Raw genomic sequence first — 16154 nt, forward strand, 5'->3', positions numbered from 1 at the left:
TGACACCTCACTTCTTCTTGCATAATTTCTGGCACCTTCCCGCCTGCAATGCCGGCTCTCTCAGCGTCTCAGAGAAGAGGAGGGGGGATCACACACTCATCGTCATGCTTGGAGAATACTGGAAGGGGAGAAGCAGAGAAGGGGGGTCATGAGGGCCAGGGTGTGGGAGAGCCCTGTGGAGATCTGACTGTAGAGCTGGACTGGGACTGTCTGGGGGTGGCTGGGCTGAGACACCCATGATGGCACTGGGTGGGCAGGGGGCCAGCAGGCGGGACTTAGGAGCCACCTCTTGGCACCAGCCTGTGTCCCTGACTCCTCTCCCCGGCCCCTTTCCCTCTCCAAATCACCCCTTCTTTCCAAGCAAAGCAGCAGCGGCCCCTGCCGTCCCCTCATGGGGCCACAGACTGCAGAGAACCGGGGTCTGACGAGCCGGAGCACAGACAGGGTGCCCTGGGGTGGGAGCCGGCCTGGGGTTCTCAAAAGCTGCTTAACCATGACATCGTTTCTTCAGATGACACTGTAAATAGAGGCCCAATGTGAAAAAGGAGACGGCCAGCTCCTCTGCACCGAGACCCCCAGAAGTCACTGGGTGCGTGAAACTCCTTCCCCAGGACGGGAGGAAATAAGACTGGGACAGAGACCCAGTGGGCCAGAGCCCAGGGCTCGTCCAGCCACGTCAGCTTCTTCATTGCTGGAGGCGCTGCGCCTCCGTGTGGATGCTTCGGGAAGGTCAGACTCAGGTAGCAGGGGTCAGCGCCAAGCGGTGGGGGAGGGGGGTGGGGGAGGTGAGGGCTCTGCACTTTGTGTGGAAAAGTAACCGAGGTGAAAGGCCCACGACACAGCTGCCAGGACACTGGCCCAGCAGGCAGGTCTTGGTCAGGAGACTGAAACTTAAATCAACAGTCCCCAGCCCCAGGGGATACGGTGAGGACCCAGGGGTGAAATGAGGGTGGTGGCAGGCACACTTACATTGTCGTTCTGGAAGGAGTGGAGGAAGTTCCCTCCTAGCTCACCGTCGTCTCGAGGGGTGCCTGGAGGATTGCTAATGCCACTTATGTTGTTAGGAGAATTCTGCAGAGAGAGCAGAGGAGGTAAGCCCCCGTGCCCCCAGCAACCTGCCCCCCCCAGATGCGGGAAAGGCTTTCTGGGTGGTGCTGTTAGGGAGGAGACATGGAATACACACTCACTTTTGGAAGTCCATCTATGTCACCTGACCCTGAAAGGAAAAATGAATCCAGTTCAGTTTCTTGCCCACCCTTCTGTGCAGGGGCCTCCAAACCCTTCCACCCAAGCCCAAACACCTCTGCAAAGAGGATCTTCTACTTAGGCAACATCTTCCTCTTGGGATCTTCCTGTGGGGACCCGGCCTAGGGGAGCCAGGAGCCAAGGCAGAGAAGGCTTCCCGGGAGGGTCGGGCAGGGGGCAGCATGATGAGGTCAGGGCGCTGACTCACCTAACGAGCCGTTCATGTGGTGTGGCTCCATGCCGCCCATGCCCCCCATCGGGCCGTCCGAGCCTGGACCCATCGGGAACTGTGGGAGAAGCACAGAGCGTGGCAGCTGAGTGGGCCCTCGGCTCGGCTGCAACCCTCTCAGGGCTCCCATGCCCAGCTGCATCCCCGGGGAGCTTCCATTCTGGCGGGGCCACTCTCACACACTCAGGCATTTAACACCAGGAGGCCGGAGCTGGTGCCTCCCCTCGGCCCTAGGAATTGTGCAAGGCAGAGGCGCTCACTCCTATGTACCACGGGAGGAAACCCACCCAGAGAGAGAGAGGGACTGGTCCAAGGCCACCCAGAGACAGCTCTCAAACCAGGCCTGCTGGATCCCATCCCGGGCTCTTTCCATCCCGGGGCAGCGTGCGGGGCTCGCCAGTGAGAACCTCACCCAGACGGAGTGACCAACTGCCAGGCCAGGAAACAAAAACATTTGTGCTTTTCCTCCCCATTTTACAGATGAGGAGACTGAAGCACAGAGTGGACCATGCTTTGCGCACAATCTCCCAGGTAGGAGAGATGGAGAAGCTGCGGCTGGACCGTGGGCAGCCTGGCCCTGGAACCATCACACTAGCCTCCTCCAGGCTCTTCCTCAGAAATGTGTGGGGAGCTGGGGCGTGGGTGGCAGGACTTCTCTCGCTGGGACTGTGTGGGGGAGCTCACTGATGAGCAGAACTGACGGCGCAGACAGACCAGACACCAGACGTGTAATCTGCTCTACCCGCCTTCTCAAATCTGTCTGGAACTACCCCCCCCATCTCAGCAAAGCAGCAACCAAAGGCCAGAGGTCACATCGCATGGCCACCAAGGGATGGCTGAGCCCAGTCTGGAGAGCCAAAGCCCAGGGATACAGACTGGATGCCAGGGTGGACAGGGGACGAAGTGGCAGAATGGAGGCCTGTGCCGGGCACTAAGGACACAGAGCTGGGTCACACCTGGGCCTCAGTCTGAAGGAGGAGCACAGCCACGGACACCCAACTTCCCCACAGGATGCTGAGATCCAAAGAGAGCTGCAGACAAAGCACGGCTGCAACTTCAGAAAGAGGCACTGAGGAAAGGGCAGAGAAATCAGAACAGGCTGCATGGAGGAGGAGGCAGAGCGTCAAAATAATTGAAGGATAGAATCTGGGCAGGCAGAGATGGACCATGGCCTTGTTCTCAGCAGGGGTCCTGCCTGAGCAGAAGTAAGAGGCCTCCTAGCAGGTGCCAGCACGGAGTGGCTGGAGCAGGAACTGATGTGACGAGACTGCAGGGGAGGGGCTGCGGCACCAGCCGCTTCCTCACCCCGCCTCCCACTCACACACCCCGTGGGTGCAGGATCCTGGCCTCCCCAGTGGCCTCCCAGGGCCACTCGCAGGCATTGGGGCACATTTTGCCATCTGGCAACCAATTTCATGCTTATGAACCCAAGTGATAGGAGGATGAGGGTGACCAACTTTTTAAGGAGCCAAACCCAGACACAGTCACACCAGAGCAAAAGAATCCCGAAATGTGACAATAAACAGTTATGCACATGTGTCATTACGGAAACATACATATATTTAAAAACAGGTATCTTAAATAACATATTATGTGTATTTCTGTTATTCTTTTTAACAGCTTGAGATATAATTCACATACCATACAAGTGACCCATTTAACGTATGCGATTCAGTGGCTGTTAGTGTATTTATGGAGTTGTACAACCACCACCACCATCAATTTTAGGACGTTTTCATCACCTGCATCCATTAGCAGTCACTCCCCATCCCCGCCCCCCTTGAATCCCCAGGCCCACTCAACCATTAATTTATTCTGTCTCTACAGATTTAGCTATTCTAGACACTTCATACAAACAGAATTATATGTGACCTTTGTGGCTGGCTTCTTTCACTTAGCAAAATGTCTTCAAGGTTCATCCATGTTGTTGCATGTATCATGTACTTCATTACTTCTTACGGCCAAGTAACGTTCCACTGTATGTATATACCACCTTTAATTACCCATTCATCAGTCAATGGGCAGTTAGGTTGTTTCCACTTTTTGGCTATTATGACTAGTGTTCCTGTGAACATCTGTGTACAATTATTGTGTGGACATGCTTTCATTTCTCTGGGGTAGATACCTATGAGTGGAATTGCAGGGTCACAGGGTAACTGTTTAACCTTTCGAAGAACTGCCAGACTGTTTTCCACAGCATCTGCACCACTCCACATTCCACGTTCCCTCCAGCTATGTGTGAGGGTTCCAATTTCTTCCCATCCTCGCCAACACCGCTCATTATGTCTTTCTGATTCTAGCCATCCTAGTGGGTGTGAAGTGACAGCTCACTGTAGTTTTCATTTGCTTTTCCCTAATAACTGACGCTGAGCATCTTTTCATGTGCTTATTGGCTATTTGTACATCTTTGGAGAAATGTCCATTCAGATCCTTGGCCCATTTGCTTTTAAGTTTACTTTTTGGCTGCGTCGGGTCTTAGTTCCGGCATGTGGATCTTTCGTTGTGGCCCGTGGGCTTCTCTCTAGTTGTGGTACGCAGGCTTTTCTCTAGTTGTGGCACACAGGCTTTTCTCTAGTTGTGGCACGTGGGTTTCTCTCTAGTTGTGGCACGTGGGTTTCTCTCTAGTTGTGGGGCGCAGGGTCCAGGGCGCGTGGGCTCTGTAGTCGCGGCATGCGGGCTCTGTAGTTGTGGTGTGTGGGCTTAGTTGCCTCGTGGCATGTGGGACCTTAGTCTCCCAACCAGGGATCAAACTGGCATCCCCTGCATTGCAAGTTGGATTCTTAACCACTGGACCACCAGGGAAGTCCCCTTGGGCCATTTTTAAGTTGGTTTGTTTTTTTATTACTGAGTTTTAAGAGTTCTTTACATATTCTGGATTCAAGCCCCTTACCAGACATATGACTTGCAAATATTTTCTATGGGCTGTCTTTTTACCTTCTTGACAGTGTCCTTTGAAGCACGAGTTTTAAATTTTTTTTTTTTGCGGTACGCGGGCCTCTCACTGTTGTGGCCTCTCCCGTTGCGGAGCACAGGCTCCGGACGCGCAGGCTCAGCGGCCCTGGCTCACGGGCCCAGCCGCTCCGCGGCATGTGGGATCTTCCCGGACCGGGGCATGAACCCGTGTCCCCTGCATTGGCAGGCGGACTCTCAACCACTGTGCCACCAGGGAAGCCCCTCGAGTTTTAAATTTTAATGAAGTCTAGTGCAGCTACTTCTTTTCTTTTGTCACTTGTGTTTCTGGTGTTGTAGGTAAGAAGGCTTTGCTAACCCAGGTCACAAAGATTTATTCCTACATTTTCTTCTAAGTGTTTGATAGTTTTAGCTCTGACGTTTAGGCCTAGGGTCTACACTGAGTTAATTTTTGTGTATGTTGTAAGGATGCAGTCTAACTTCGTCTGCACGTGGATATCCAGTTGTCCCAGCACCACTTCTTTATTCTGTATTACTTTTCCGTTACTTAAATGCTATTAATTAAAGAACAGCTGAACTAGTTAACAGTGGCAACAGGACCAGTTAAACAAATGACGTGTGGAAAAAACACAACACTTTTATAATATTTCTGTGTTCTGACACAGCAAATTATTTTAACTCTTTACTGGATATTTAAATGTTGTAGGCTGTATTACTGTGTATTTATTTAACACACACGTTAAGATTTTTTCAAAAGAGAACCTAAATACAATAGGACTGATTAAACAGATACTACCTATATTTAGTTTCTAAAAACTGACACTTTTTTCTGTCCTGTATCACAATAGGATATTTTTGCTCTGCTTTTTAAAAATTTTTTTAAAAGATTTAAAAAAAAGTTTTACGTACAAAAAGCTAGCATTGTTTCTTTCATTGGGTAGATGTCTTGGATAATCCATTCAAGGAAGTTCATTCAGTCCTATATCCTCTGTGTACTGATGGGAACACTGGTGGCACCTCCTGAGGCCACGTTTCAGGACCAGACCATGCTAGTGTGAGAAGACATGGCCAAAGCAAGAGCCTGGCCCATTTTTTTTTTTGTGGCGGGGGTGGTGTCCATTAGAGCTGCTGGGGACCTGTCTTGCTTTCAGGGGTCCAACAGGGCAAATGGCGCTTGCTTTTCCACTAATACTTCCCTGAACTGCCTGCAGGTTCTTGGGCATCCTTCTTTCCTTTCATGTAGTGGCAAATCTGAATACAGAGTCAAATGGAAAATGTACCGACGTGCCGCTCTGCTCTTATCAAGCCCTGGTGTCAGTCCAACGTGGTAACACCAGACTATCCTCTCCACAGACACGTCTGCATGGACTTCCCTGGTGGCACAGTGGTTACGAATCCGCCTGCCAATGCAGGGGACACGGGTTCAATCCCTCGCCCAGGAAGATCCCACATGCCGCGAAGCAACTAAGCCCGTGCGCCACAACTACCAAGCCTGCGCTCTAGAGCCCGTGCGCCTAGAGCCCATGCTGCACAACAAGAGGAGCCACCGCAAGGAGAAGCCCGCGCACCACAACGAAGAGTAGCCCCCGCTTGCTCCAACTAGAGAAAGCCCGTGCGCAGCAACAAAGACCCAAAGCAGCCAAAAAAAACAAAAACAAAAAGAACACGTCTGCACATGGAGTGCTTAGGATTTTGCTTACGTGCTCAGGTTTCTGGATCTGTAGGAATCGCTCCCAGCTCTCCAAAGATGTCCAACCACTTTGTATCTACAAGCGGGTTTTGGAAGATCAGCTGCTTGTCAGTCAGGCCCTTCTCATCTAGGAGCTCATCAGATGGGCTATGCCTGCCTACGATGGCCATCATTTCTAAACATTCCGAGCACACTGTATATCATTATCGATTAAACCTCTCTTAGGGAAACTGGTTTTAAAGCACAAAGGTAATCTGAACTTGTGAGATCTAAGTTGGATTTTAAATAAGTTACAGTTTTAATAAAGAAACTGGGAAAGTTCTAACTTGGCTACCCTTACCGGTGACACTTTGAGTCCTCAAGCAGCCTCACTGCCAAAGGTAAGCCATTACTTTGGCTGTATGAGGCTTTATCACAACCCCCCACGAATCTGAACAGCTCAAGTGCCGTCCACTCAGCCTCATCTAGGCTCCTCATGGCCTCTTTAAAGACCATCAAACGGTTCTGGAGAAGCAGCAACTACATTTCTATTTTACTGTCATTCCTTTCTGCATTCTCATCTCATCGTATTTCCAAATCAGAGAAGAGCATCACAGCAGGCTGACATTTTAACATCTTCTCTGTGGCCAGCAACAGCCATCTGCGGGCGTGTGTCCAAGGCTCTCTCCATTTCTATAAACTCAAAAATCTCATTGAGTGCTTCTGCACGTTTTGAGCAAACTGACAAGTGACCAAAATGTTTCATTATGAAAGCTGGATTATCAAAGGTAAGCACATCTCCCCCCTTGACAGCGGTGTCGGGGACAAAGTGTGTGGGGCATTTAGCAGGTAAGAAGTTTATAGACTAAATGAAACTTGCCAAATTAACTGCAGTGTCTGCCAAATATGCAGATAAACGAGCGAAGCCTGGTTTGCATTTGGACAAGGAGAATAACAATCTTTTATTTGTTTTCTGCAGTTTCATTAACATCTTCTTTGTAGAAGTCAAGATTATGATTTGAAGCTCCAGTTTTCAAGTCAAAGTACCTAAAAGCTGGGGAGACTTTTGTTGCCACGGTGTGATGAACCATGTGATATGACGAAAGAAGCTCCCTGATTTTCTCGAAGATGCAATAGAATCAGCTGTACACTGTAAAGGACCAACACACTTGGCATCAAAATTCCCCCTTCCGTTCACCCACAGGACTTCGTTGCAGCCTCTGAGTCAGGAAATGCAACCTTCTCCGTTCATGGAGCCATCTCAGTTCATGGACCAACATGGCGATGGTGTTCATTCAAGGGCCAACGGTGTTCATGCCCCGGCCAACGTGGCAGCCGCTGTTTTGCACTGAGCACTGGTCTCTTTGGGGGATGCACAGAACTTCTGATTGATTCAGAAGGACGTGCCTATCTCGTCCTAGACTGTGCAGTTCTGTCTACAATGCGCTCTCCCACCCTTTTTCCACCCACATCCCTTCTCATCTTTTCGGCACACTTGCCGGTATGTTCTGGTTTGGTTATTTGCCTCCCTGACCCAGTTGTATGTGTCCTCACACCTGTCATTAAAATTCATTCAGCGCCCCCCCCTTTTTTTTTGGAGGTGTCGGGGTCACGCTGGTGCTGGTGGTCTCATCGTTCTCATTTTCATTATCTGAGCTCTTAGAAAACATGATCGTGATACTCACAACGTGAAAAATAAAAACACTATCTTGACACAAACAGTTAAGCCGCAAGCAGAGTCAAAGGTGGACTCCGCCAGGGCCCGGATGCAGCGCACTTGAGTCGTACCCCTCGGAATGATGCAACACGGATGATCCATCATTGAGAGCCACAGACCACGACTGCTGGCATCCGTGCTCAGGAAAATATGGTGACGGCAACCATGGGAAGTGGGGAGTCTATGCCACTTTCATGTGCTCAGTCCTGTCTTTGGGACCACTATATGGGTCTTACACTTTTCTGCCCAACCTGCATCCATTAGCAAAACCCAGGATTTTTGTGTCCTGGGAAGTCATCTCCCAGGACACAGGGCTTTCCATGCTAAAATCCAAATTGGCTGGCCACCCTAGGGAGAGGCAGGGGCTATGGGAGATGCTGGCTGCCCAGGAGAGGGGGAGAGATGGTGGTGGAGCAGCAGTTGAGGAGCGAGGTTCCCACACTTCTCAGTCCCAGGACCCCGGGTAAGGTCCCTCTCGGCACCCCCAGGAGGCAGGGCAATGACCCTCACCCAGAGGCTGCTGGAGGATGAAACACGCGCAGTGGCCAGCACAGGGCAGCCCATAATCAGGATTTAACACATGGGGTGATTCAGGAGGCACATCAGGAACCGAACTGGCAAAACCAAACTGTGCATCCCTAAGGGCCCGAGCCAACCCTGGGGTCACAAGCCCACCCTCTGGCTCTGCAGCCCACAAACTACTGATTTGGTCACGTGACAGCCTCCTTTCCAGACCCTGAGCTCCCGGAGGGCAAGGCCAGTGGGACTCACCTCCCCCGCCTGGCAAGGAAGGGTTGTCTGTGGGTCAGACCAGCCCTGTCCTTAGGGAGCTCCCAGCCGGGAGAGGGAGACAGGCCGCCACTGCACAGTCCAGTCCTGACATGGGCGCGGGAACACGAGAGGGAGTAGGTGAGCAGGAATCAGAACAAGTGGAATTTGAGCGACAACATCATTACAGGTTGGGACTTCGAGAGGCCAAGAAGGGAGGAAGTGGCTTCTAGATGAGGGAAGGGCCCTAGCAGAGGCAGACAGGTTACAAGATGGGGGGGTCTGAGGGCTCCCAGAGGCACACAGCAGGCAGGCCCCCGGGGGCCTCCCCCCAAAGCTCCACAGCCAAGGATATGGACCTGAGACACCGCCCAGGTGCACAGACAGTCAGCCGAGCAGGGACCGGCCCAGGCCCACCTGCAGCCTGCGGCTCTTCCCCGTCAACAGCCGGCTCGGGCCAGCAGGGGTCCCCACCGTGAGGCTGGGCGCCCCACTCTGACCAGAGGTGTGCGAATCAGCCCACCCACTTCTCTCCCACCCGCTGCCAGCTATGAAATGGCAACCAAGCTGCCCAAGAGTCAATCACTTTTCTGATGGTTTATTTTATCCATCTTTGGTAACAAATGGCTGTCATCAGCTAAGCTTGCTTTCCGCTCAGCCGACGACGTCAGTCGGATCTGTCGCAGTACCTGATGTGTAAATTATTAGAAGCTGACTTACGTTGGACCGGCTGCCTCCAGGCGGCACCGGGTTAATCATTGTGTAGATGTTGTCACTGGAATTTGTTGAATCTGTAGAACAGTGGAAACCCGCAAGTCGGGGTGATTAATTCACTTCTTAATTAAAACAAACTCATGGCACTTGAACTCATTCTTTTGTATTTTATCACCTAAAATTTCCTCTAAGTACCATCATTTTCTGGCTAATTTGTATTTAATGAAGATTCACAAAGTTTTTAATCGCAGAAAATTCAACTGTGAAAACCACTCAACCCTGAAAGGAAGGATTTCAGGGCGCCTAGATAGCAATGTGGACATGGCAAAGCCGTCTCCCCCATCTCAAACCAAATCTGGTCCCCAGACACTGCCTGGCAATGCAGGGGTGGCCAGACCACCACCTGTGCTCTCCCCTCAACCCCGCCCGGCAGTGTTAGTCAAACTGGGAAAGAGAAACACCACAAGCTGATGGGGCCACCCTGCCAAGCCGATGGGGCAGGAGAGAGAGGCAGGGATGGTGCTGGAGACGCAGTAACATATGGAGTGGTTTAATGTGACCCAGTCTGAATGTAGGTCATGCAGCTCATAAAAATGCAGCAGCAGAAAGAGGGAACAGGAGCGGGAATATCACGGTCGCCGCCAGAGCCACCCCTGCCACTGAGCAGCTGCCCTGCTACAGGGAGCTGAGGGGATGGGAGAGAGGGACTCCTCCGTGTCCCCAATTAGCCAGCAAAGTCTCCTTAGGAAATCAGCTAACATGTTTGTATCAGGAGCAGGCACCAGTATTTCTCGGGCAGAGATCCAACTACCTCTCACTTTTTATTTTGGGGGTGGGTAAAGATAGTATGTTGAATTCCTTCTAGTTGACGGTACGCTACTCTTAGCTGGGAAAAAACACAGTTGTGATGCTGTGTGTGTGTGTGTGTGTGTGTATGTGTGTGTGTGTGTGTGGTGTGGGTGTGTGCACATGCCCTCTTCTGATTAAAGAAAAGAGAAAAAGGGATCTTCGATACAGAGGACCAGAAGCCAATAGCTCTAGACACTCAAGAGGCATCCCGCTGTAGAGTCCTGGTCCCAGGATGCCAGGACCCAAAAGCCCCTTCTCAGTCATCTAGAGAAATGACAACCAGGACAGGATTCTCTCTGACCAGCAGGAGCCGAAAGCTGTGAGACCCCTTGTTTCCAGATCTCCTTGCTCTGCCCTGTCCTTTCACTGGAGATGAGGAGTGACCCGGCTGAGGCCACATGGCAGGTTGGTGGCACCGGGGCCTCCTGCCCACTAAATCCCTGGTGCCAAGATGCCGGGTGGGGGGCGCACTGCTCAGGAAGAGCGGCTTGCAAGCCCTGGCTCTGCACCCAGGCCCCTCCAGGACTCCCTACTCCCTCAGCGGCACCCCTCCCCCAGCCTTCTTACCTGCAGGACTAGGCATGATGGGTGTTCCTGGAGGGCCGCCACCACCAGGGGGTCCCTGGAGATGAGATAAAAACTGACATCAGAAACCCATGGTAAAAAACCCATGGTGATGACACACGTGGGGCCACACACGTGAGGCCACTGGGCTCCAGCCAAGCCAGCAGCCAGTGCTCACCCGGGGCCCGGGTGTTTAAGGCTTGGGGGAACTGGATTCCCCCTTTCCTTTCTTTAAACCAAGAGGTAGCTGTGGGCGTGCGTGTGTGTTCATACCCATGGGGACCGGTGAAACCAGAGGCCTGTAGTGGAAGCTGACTGGCCTACTGGTCAGTCCCCCGAATGGGGGTCCCAACTCTGGGTCTTGTTTGGGGACTTCTGGGCCACCAGAAAGTACAGATACCTGAATATTGACAGCAAGTTCTAGCACAGTTTGGAATCTGTGCTCAGAATATGCTGTGAAAGGAAAGAGGCAGGGCCCCCCCACCCCACGTACTCTTGTACACACACAGTCACATGAGGTTAGACACGCAATGCCCCAAACCTGCACACACTTACCACATAGGTGCCGGGTGATGAGGAGGAATATGGAATCTAGAAACAAGAGGGGGACGACACCTCAGAGACACCCCCTCTGACAGGCAATGAGTGCTCTACCTTCCAAATCCTTTGGGGGACACAACCCCACTCTTGATGGGAAACACACTGAGCCACCTGGTTAGTGTCTCTAGGGGGGCCAGGGATGTGAGCCAAGTCCAGTTCCTATGCTGAACCGATCCTTAGAGCCTCGGCAGGGAGCCTTGGGGGGCCAGAGGCGTGGGAGACCCTCCAGTTCTAGGACAGGAAAGTGAGAGCTTCCCCCACCCCCGGCCTCCTGCCCGGGACCGTCTGTGCTAAGCCCCTTCCCGGCTCCTTCCTCTGCGTGCTGGAAGCCAGCTCTGCCAAGAAAGAGGAGGTTGGCAGAAGCCTCCGCATGGACAGGGCTCTGAGCCCAGCTCTCAGCTCACACCTCAGCTTCTGCAGAGCAGCGGGGAGAGCCCGATGGCCCCAGCACGATACTCCCAAGCTTCACCTTACAGGTGGGCTTCTCCTTGAAGGCATCAGGTGGAAGCCTGCTGCATCCCACTCCCCACGACACCTCCAACCTGGGGACAGGAACCACCCTGCTCCCTAGAACCCAGTCCCTAGCAGATAGCGCCTCCCCCCGCCAACCTGGGTACTCACTGAGTTAGCACTGTTAGGATTGGGCCAGGGTCTGCCAGCTCCCGGGCCCCTGAGAGAGGGAGAGAGAGGTGGAGACAATGAAAAATGATGCTATAAGCACCAAGGGGGTGGTGCCAGCAGGGTCAGAACAAGAGGGCTGAAATCAGTAACAGGAAGACTTCATACACTCCTAGAGTTCTTCTGGGGTAATAATGTGTAGTTCCGTGGGTAGAAATCTACAGATTCCTATAAATTATGTGTAAAATTTGTGAAAATAATATTTCCTCTGCACATGCATTTTCCTAGAAAGGGAATACAGAGATTCTCATAGGGATCAACTACCACAAAAGGGCTACACCACTGAAGTCCCTGAAAGAGTGATCAACCGTACAGGGCTTCAAATCTTGACCCTGCCACTTAGAGCTGTGTGAGCCTGGGCAAGTTACTTCACCTCTCTGTGCCCTCAGTCACCCCATCTGTCAACAGGGGATAATAATAAGCACCTCACAGGGTTATCATGAAGATTAGGTGAACGAATCCATGTAGCAAGCTTGGAAGACTACCTGGCACAGACAAGCGCTATATGGGGGTGCATGAGGTCTCATCACCGGCATGCTCGACATCCTCACTTTACTGATGAGAGACTGAGGTCCAGAGAGGTGCCAGTAACTACTCCCATCACACGTCTCTCAGGGGGAGCAAAGGGTGGGGAAAGCCATGGGCTCTGAGCCGCCAGCAGGGTGGTTGGCCTTACATGTTAATCCCGGGCATGGCGGGGCCAAGGGAGTTGGGTGGTGGTCTCATGCCGCTGCCGTAATTCTGCAACGATAACCAAGCGTCAGTCTATGAGAAGGAGAAGGGGAACCGGAGAGAGAAAGAGGGGGAAAAACAAACAGAACATAAGCGAGAGGGTTAGTCTGTGAAAAGGATCTGATGAGAAAGTAATACATTCATTAAAAAAATGCTGGGTGGGGGCTTCCCTGGTGGCGCAGTGGTTGAGGGTCCGCCTGCCGATGCAGGGGACACGGGTTCGTGCCCCAGTCCAGGAGGATCCCTCATGCCGTGGAGTGGCTGGGCCTGTGAGGCATGGCCGCTGAGCCTGCGCGTCTGGAGCCTGTGCTCCGTAACGGGAGAGGCCACAGCAGTGAGAGGCCCACGTACCGCAAAAAAAAAAAAAAATGCTGGGTGGGAACCAACTGACAGGACCACAATGACAAGCCAGCACAAAGGGACAGTCCCAGCTTTAGATGCAACTTCAGGGGCTTCAGGAAGGGTCTCCCAAAAGCACGCAGGCACCCAGGAAGGAGCTCATGATGCTGGCTGGCACCTGCCCTCAGGACTCAGGCAGGAGAGGGGACGAGACTCGGTAATAGGACCAGCTGGTGACCACCACCCACCTTAGAAATCTGGGGAGAAGAAACAGCCAGCAGGCTGGGGGCAGGGCTGAGTCTGCATGTGGGAGGGGAGGCACACTCCCAAAAGGCCTGTCCCGCGGCCGGGCGTCTGCAGACCCCACCCCGCCCCGGGCCTGGGCTGTCCCTCCATATCGTCACCCGATGCAGGTGTCAGCACGTGCGGCCCTCAACAGGCACAGCACTGGAGGAGCAGGAGGGAAAACTCTGTCTCCCTGCTCAAGGGAATCACTGTCCCATTTAAGAGAAGAGTCTACACAAAACCTGGTAACTTGCAGGAGTCCCAACTCAGCTCGGCACAACCCACCATGGCAGTGGGATGGGTCAGAGCCACTGAACCAGGCACCCAGGCCTTTCACCTGGCTCATCTCCTTCACCACTGCTCCCCGACTCGCCTCTTCCAGAGCTATTTTCTTCGCAGGAATAAATATCTTGCCTCCCTTCTCCACCTGGCAGGCTCCTACACATCCTCCAATACCCAGCTCAAACAGCACCTCCTCTGTGAGGCCTTCCCTGCTCCATCCCATGGGGTTAACTGCTCCATCCTAGTCACTCCCAGAGTGCCTTGTAATGTCCTCCCCCAATGGCCTACAGCATTCTGGCTTATGATCGTGGCCACGTGTCCATCTCTCCCACTGGACTCTGAACCCCTTTGGAAGGCGGGAACTCTATCCTACTGATCTTCATATCCCCCGTCACTGCACACGTCAGCTGGCACAGACTGGGCGCTGGATTGTCAACGGAGTGAAGAAGTGAATGAATGGAAAGTAACATGAGGCTGGTTGTAGCCTGAGCTCTGCCTTTGTAGGAAAAAGCAGCAGGCTGGTGGAATTTTGATGGCAAAGAACAGCCAGCATTGGCCAATTTTAATGAGCACATAACACATACAGTCTCTGGTTTGGACCTTGTAACGATGCCACGAAGCTGGTATTATTCCCATTTTATAGAAGAGGAGACTGAGGGTCTGGGGGGGGAAAGATGTGCCCAAGTTCACAGTCAGCTAATGTCTCTGCTGGGGGTTAATCCTGGATCTGCAAGCCTCAGGGTCTGCTCTCTACACCACACATCTGGGAGGTGGGGAGGAGGGTGGGAGTGGGGACACAACAGGAGGCTCAAGGGCCAGAGCTGACAAACAGAGCCGCCATCAGGCTGGTGGCAGGTTCTCCAGCCAGGGACCATCTCGGGACCACCTCCTTGGCTTGGTAACCCAGAGAGGGGTTTGGAGTGACAGTGTCCAGACAGGGTGTGCACAATGACTGCAGCAGCGCCAGGCTGGCTGGCAGACAGCAAGGCCTGCAGTCGGGGGAGGGAGGGGAGGGCGGCCGCGGAGGGCTCCTCTGGCCGCCGGCATCCCCCGTGCCTGCTCAGGGCTGAGTCCCTGGGCCGGAAGACACTCACCTGCCCTGGAGCAAATATGCCGCAAGATCAGTGAACAAAGGGGCCAGTCCCTCCCTACGGACGATGCCACGCGTGGTGAGCAGAGCCACAGATTTGAGGTCAGAACACAGAGAGCCTGCCCCAGCAGAGCCTGACTCTGGGCAAACCACAAAAATAACAATGCTTCCTCCGTGCCAGGCTGTGCTATGGGCTTAGTATCACCTACATTTAACCACCACAACCTCACTACTATCCCCACTTTAAAGATTAAGACACTGAGGTGCAGAAGCAGAGTGATGGCCCCTCGTGCAGCTATGATCATGGCTTCAGAACTGCAACCCCTCCATTGTGCTGCCTCGTCCATAAGATGGGGACAAAGAGCCCCCACCCTAACAGGGCCGTGTGAGGATCAAATGAAATGATGGCTCTGAAGTGCTCCCTCAGCCCTCAGAGGTGTGTACTGATTTGGGATGTTGGCAGAGCAAACGCCAAAGCCTTTAATGCTGCCTTAAGCATGAGGTCTTAAAGGGCCCTTTCTAAGCCCACGTGCAGTTACTAAATCCCCTGTACAAATCTCAGCCTCGCTTCCGCTGCTCCAGAACAGGAAGCTCACCACCTCCCCAGGCAGCCCACTCTTCCACTGTGTGCAGCCTGGCCAATCAGAAAGGTCTTCCAGATAGAGAGTGAGATCTCCTCCAGGGGCTGCAGCTGCGTCCTGCTCTCTCTCACGCCCGGGAGAGCAGCCGGCACTGTGGGGATGGAGTGGAAGGCTGGCGCGGGGGCCGGCGGGGGCCCAGGACGCGACAGCGGAGTGTGGCGAGGAGGAGATCAAGCAGGGTGCTCACTCCTGAAGGACATCTGGACATGCAGCCCCTCAGGGGAGGCTTCGGGTGCACCACCTGCTGCCCTGACCCGACCCCCTCAGGAGCCTCCTGAAAGCCAGCACGGCCGCTGCCCAGGAGGCAGCAGGCCTGCCAGGTCCTCCCTCCTGCAGAGGCCCAGACCCCGATGGCCACTTACATGCCCCCACTTCATAGATGACAAGCTGGAGGCCCAGAGAAGCCAAAGACTCACCCAAGGCCATACAGTAAATCAGGGGTGAAAGTAAGGCTGAAAGTCAGGTTTTGGAGGCAAGTTTTCAAATCAGAGACCCTGGCCTTTTCACAGAGGATGGGAGGGCTTAGAAGCACAGCCTCACGGACTCAGTAGAAACGGTTCTCTCTTCTCCCAGTGCCCACCTGCTCGCAGCACTGGGTTCTGAGGTGTGGCCATAGCCAGACACCCCCTCTTCCTCTGTCCTCAGCACTACTCTGCAGGGATGGGGCAGCTGGAGACCTGGGAGGAGTCGGTGCAGCCACAGAGCCGGCCACATCCATGGGAGTGTGTGCATGAGTGTGTCTGTCTACCTCCCCACACCCACACCTTATCCCGACGAGGGCGCCCCGGACCCTGGGCAGGGGGGCTGATCCGTGGTCAGGAACTATAAAGGGTCAGGCCCCA

The 16154-nt window shown here is 53.4% G+C and overlaps 1 protein-coding gene across 1 annotated transcript in view; it reads right to left on the reverse strand.

Moving 5' to 3' along the window:
* Nucleotides 1-16154, reverse strand: part of SSBP3 (single stranded DNA binding protein 3) — a 159723-nt gene continuing 143569 nt past the window's right edge. The window contains exons 7-15 of the mRNA XM_024739245.1: nt 12620-12684; nt 11887-11935; nt 11221-11256; nt 10669-10723; nt 9259-9329; nt 1454-1532; nt 1188-1216; nt 970-1071; nt 1-118 (exon numbers count right to left, since the gene is read on the reverse strand). Coding sequence (XP_024595013.1) covers nt 89-118; nt 970-1071; nt 1188-1216; nt 1454-1532; nt 9259-9329; nt 10669-10723; nt 11221-11256; nt 11887-11935; nt 12620-12684 — 516 coding nt within the window. The 3' untranslated portion in view covers nt 1-88. The remainder of the gene's footprint in view (nt 119-969; nt 1072-1187; nt 1217-1453; nt 1533-9258; nt 9330-10668; nt 10724-11220; nt 11257-11886; nt 11936-12619; nt 12685-16154) is intronic.

The sequence above is a fragment of the Neophocaena asiaeorientalis genome, unplaced genomic scaffold (assembly GCF_003031525.2).
Source record: "Neophocaena asiaeorientalis asiaeorientalis breed wild unplaced genomic scaffold, Neophocaena_asiaeorientalis_V1.1 scaffold138, whole genome shotgun sequence".
NCBI classification, from domain to species: Eukaryota; Metazoa; Chordata; class Mammalia; order Artiodactyla; family Phocoenidae; genus Neophocaena; species Neophocaena asiaeorientalis.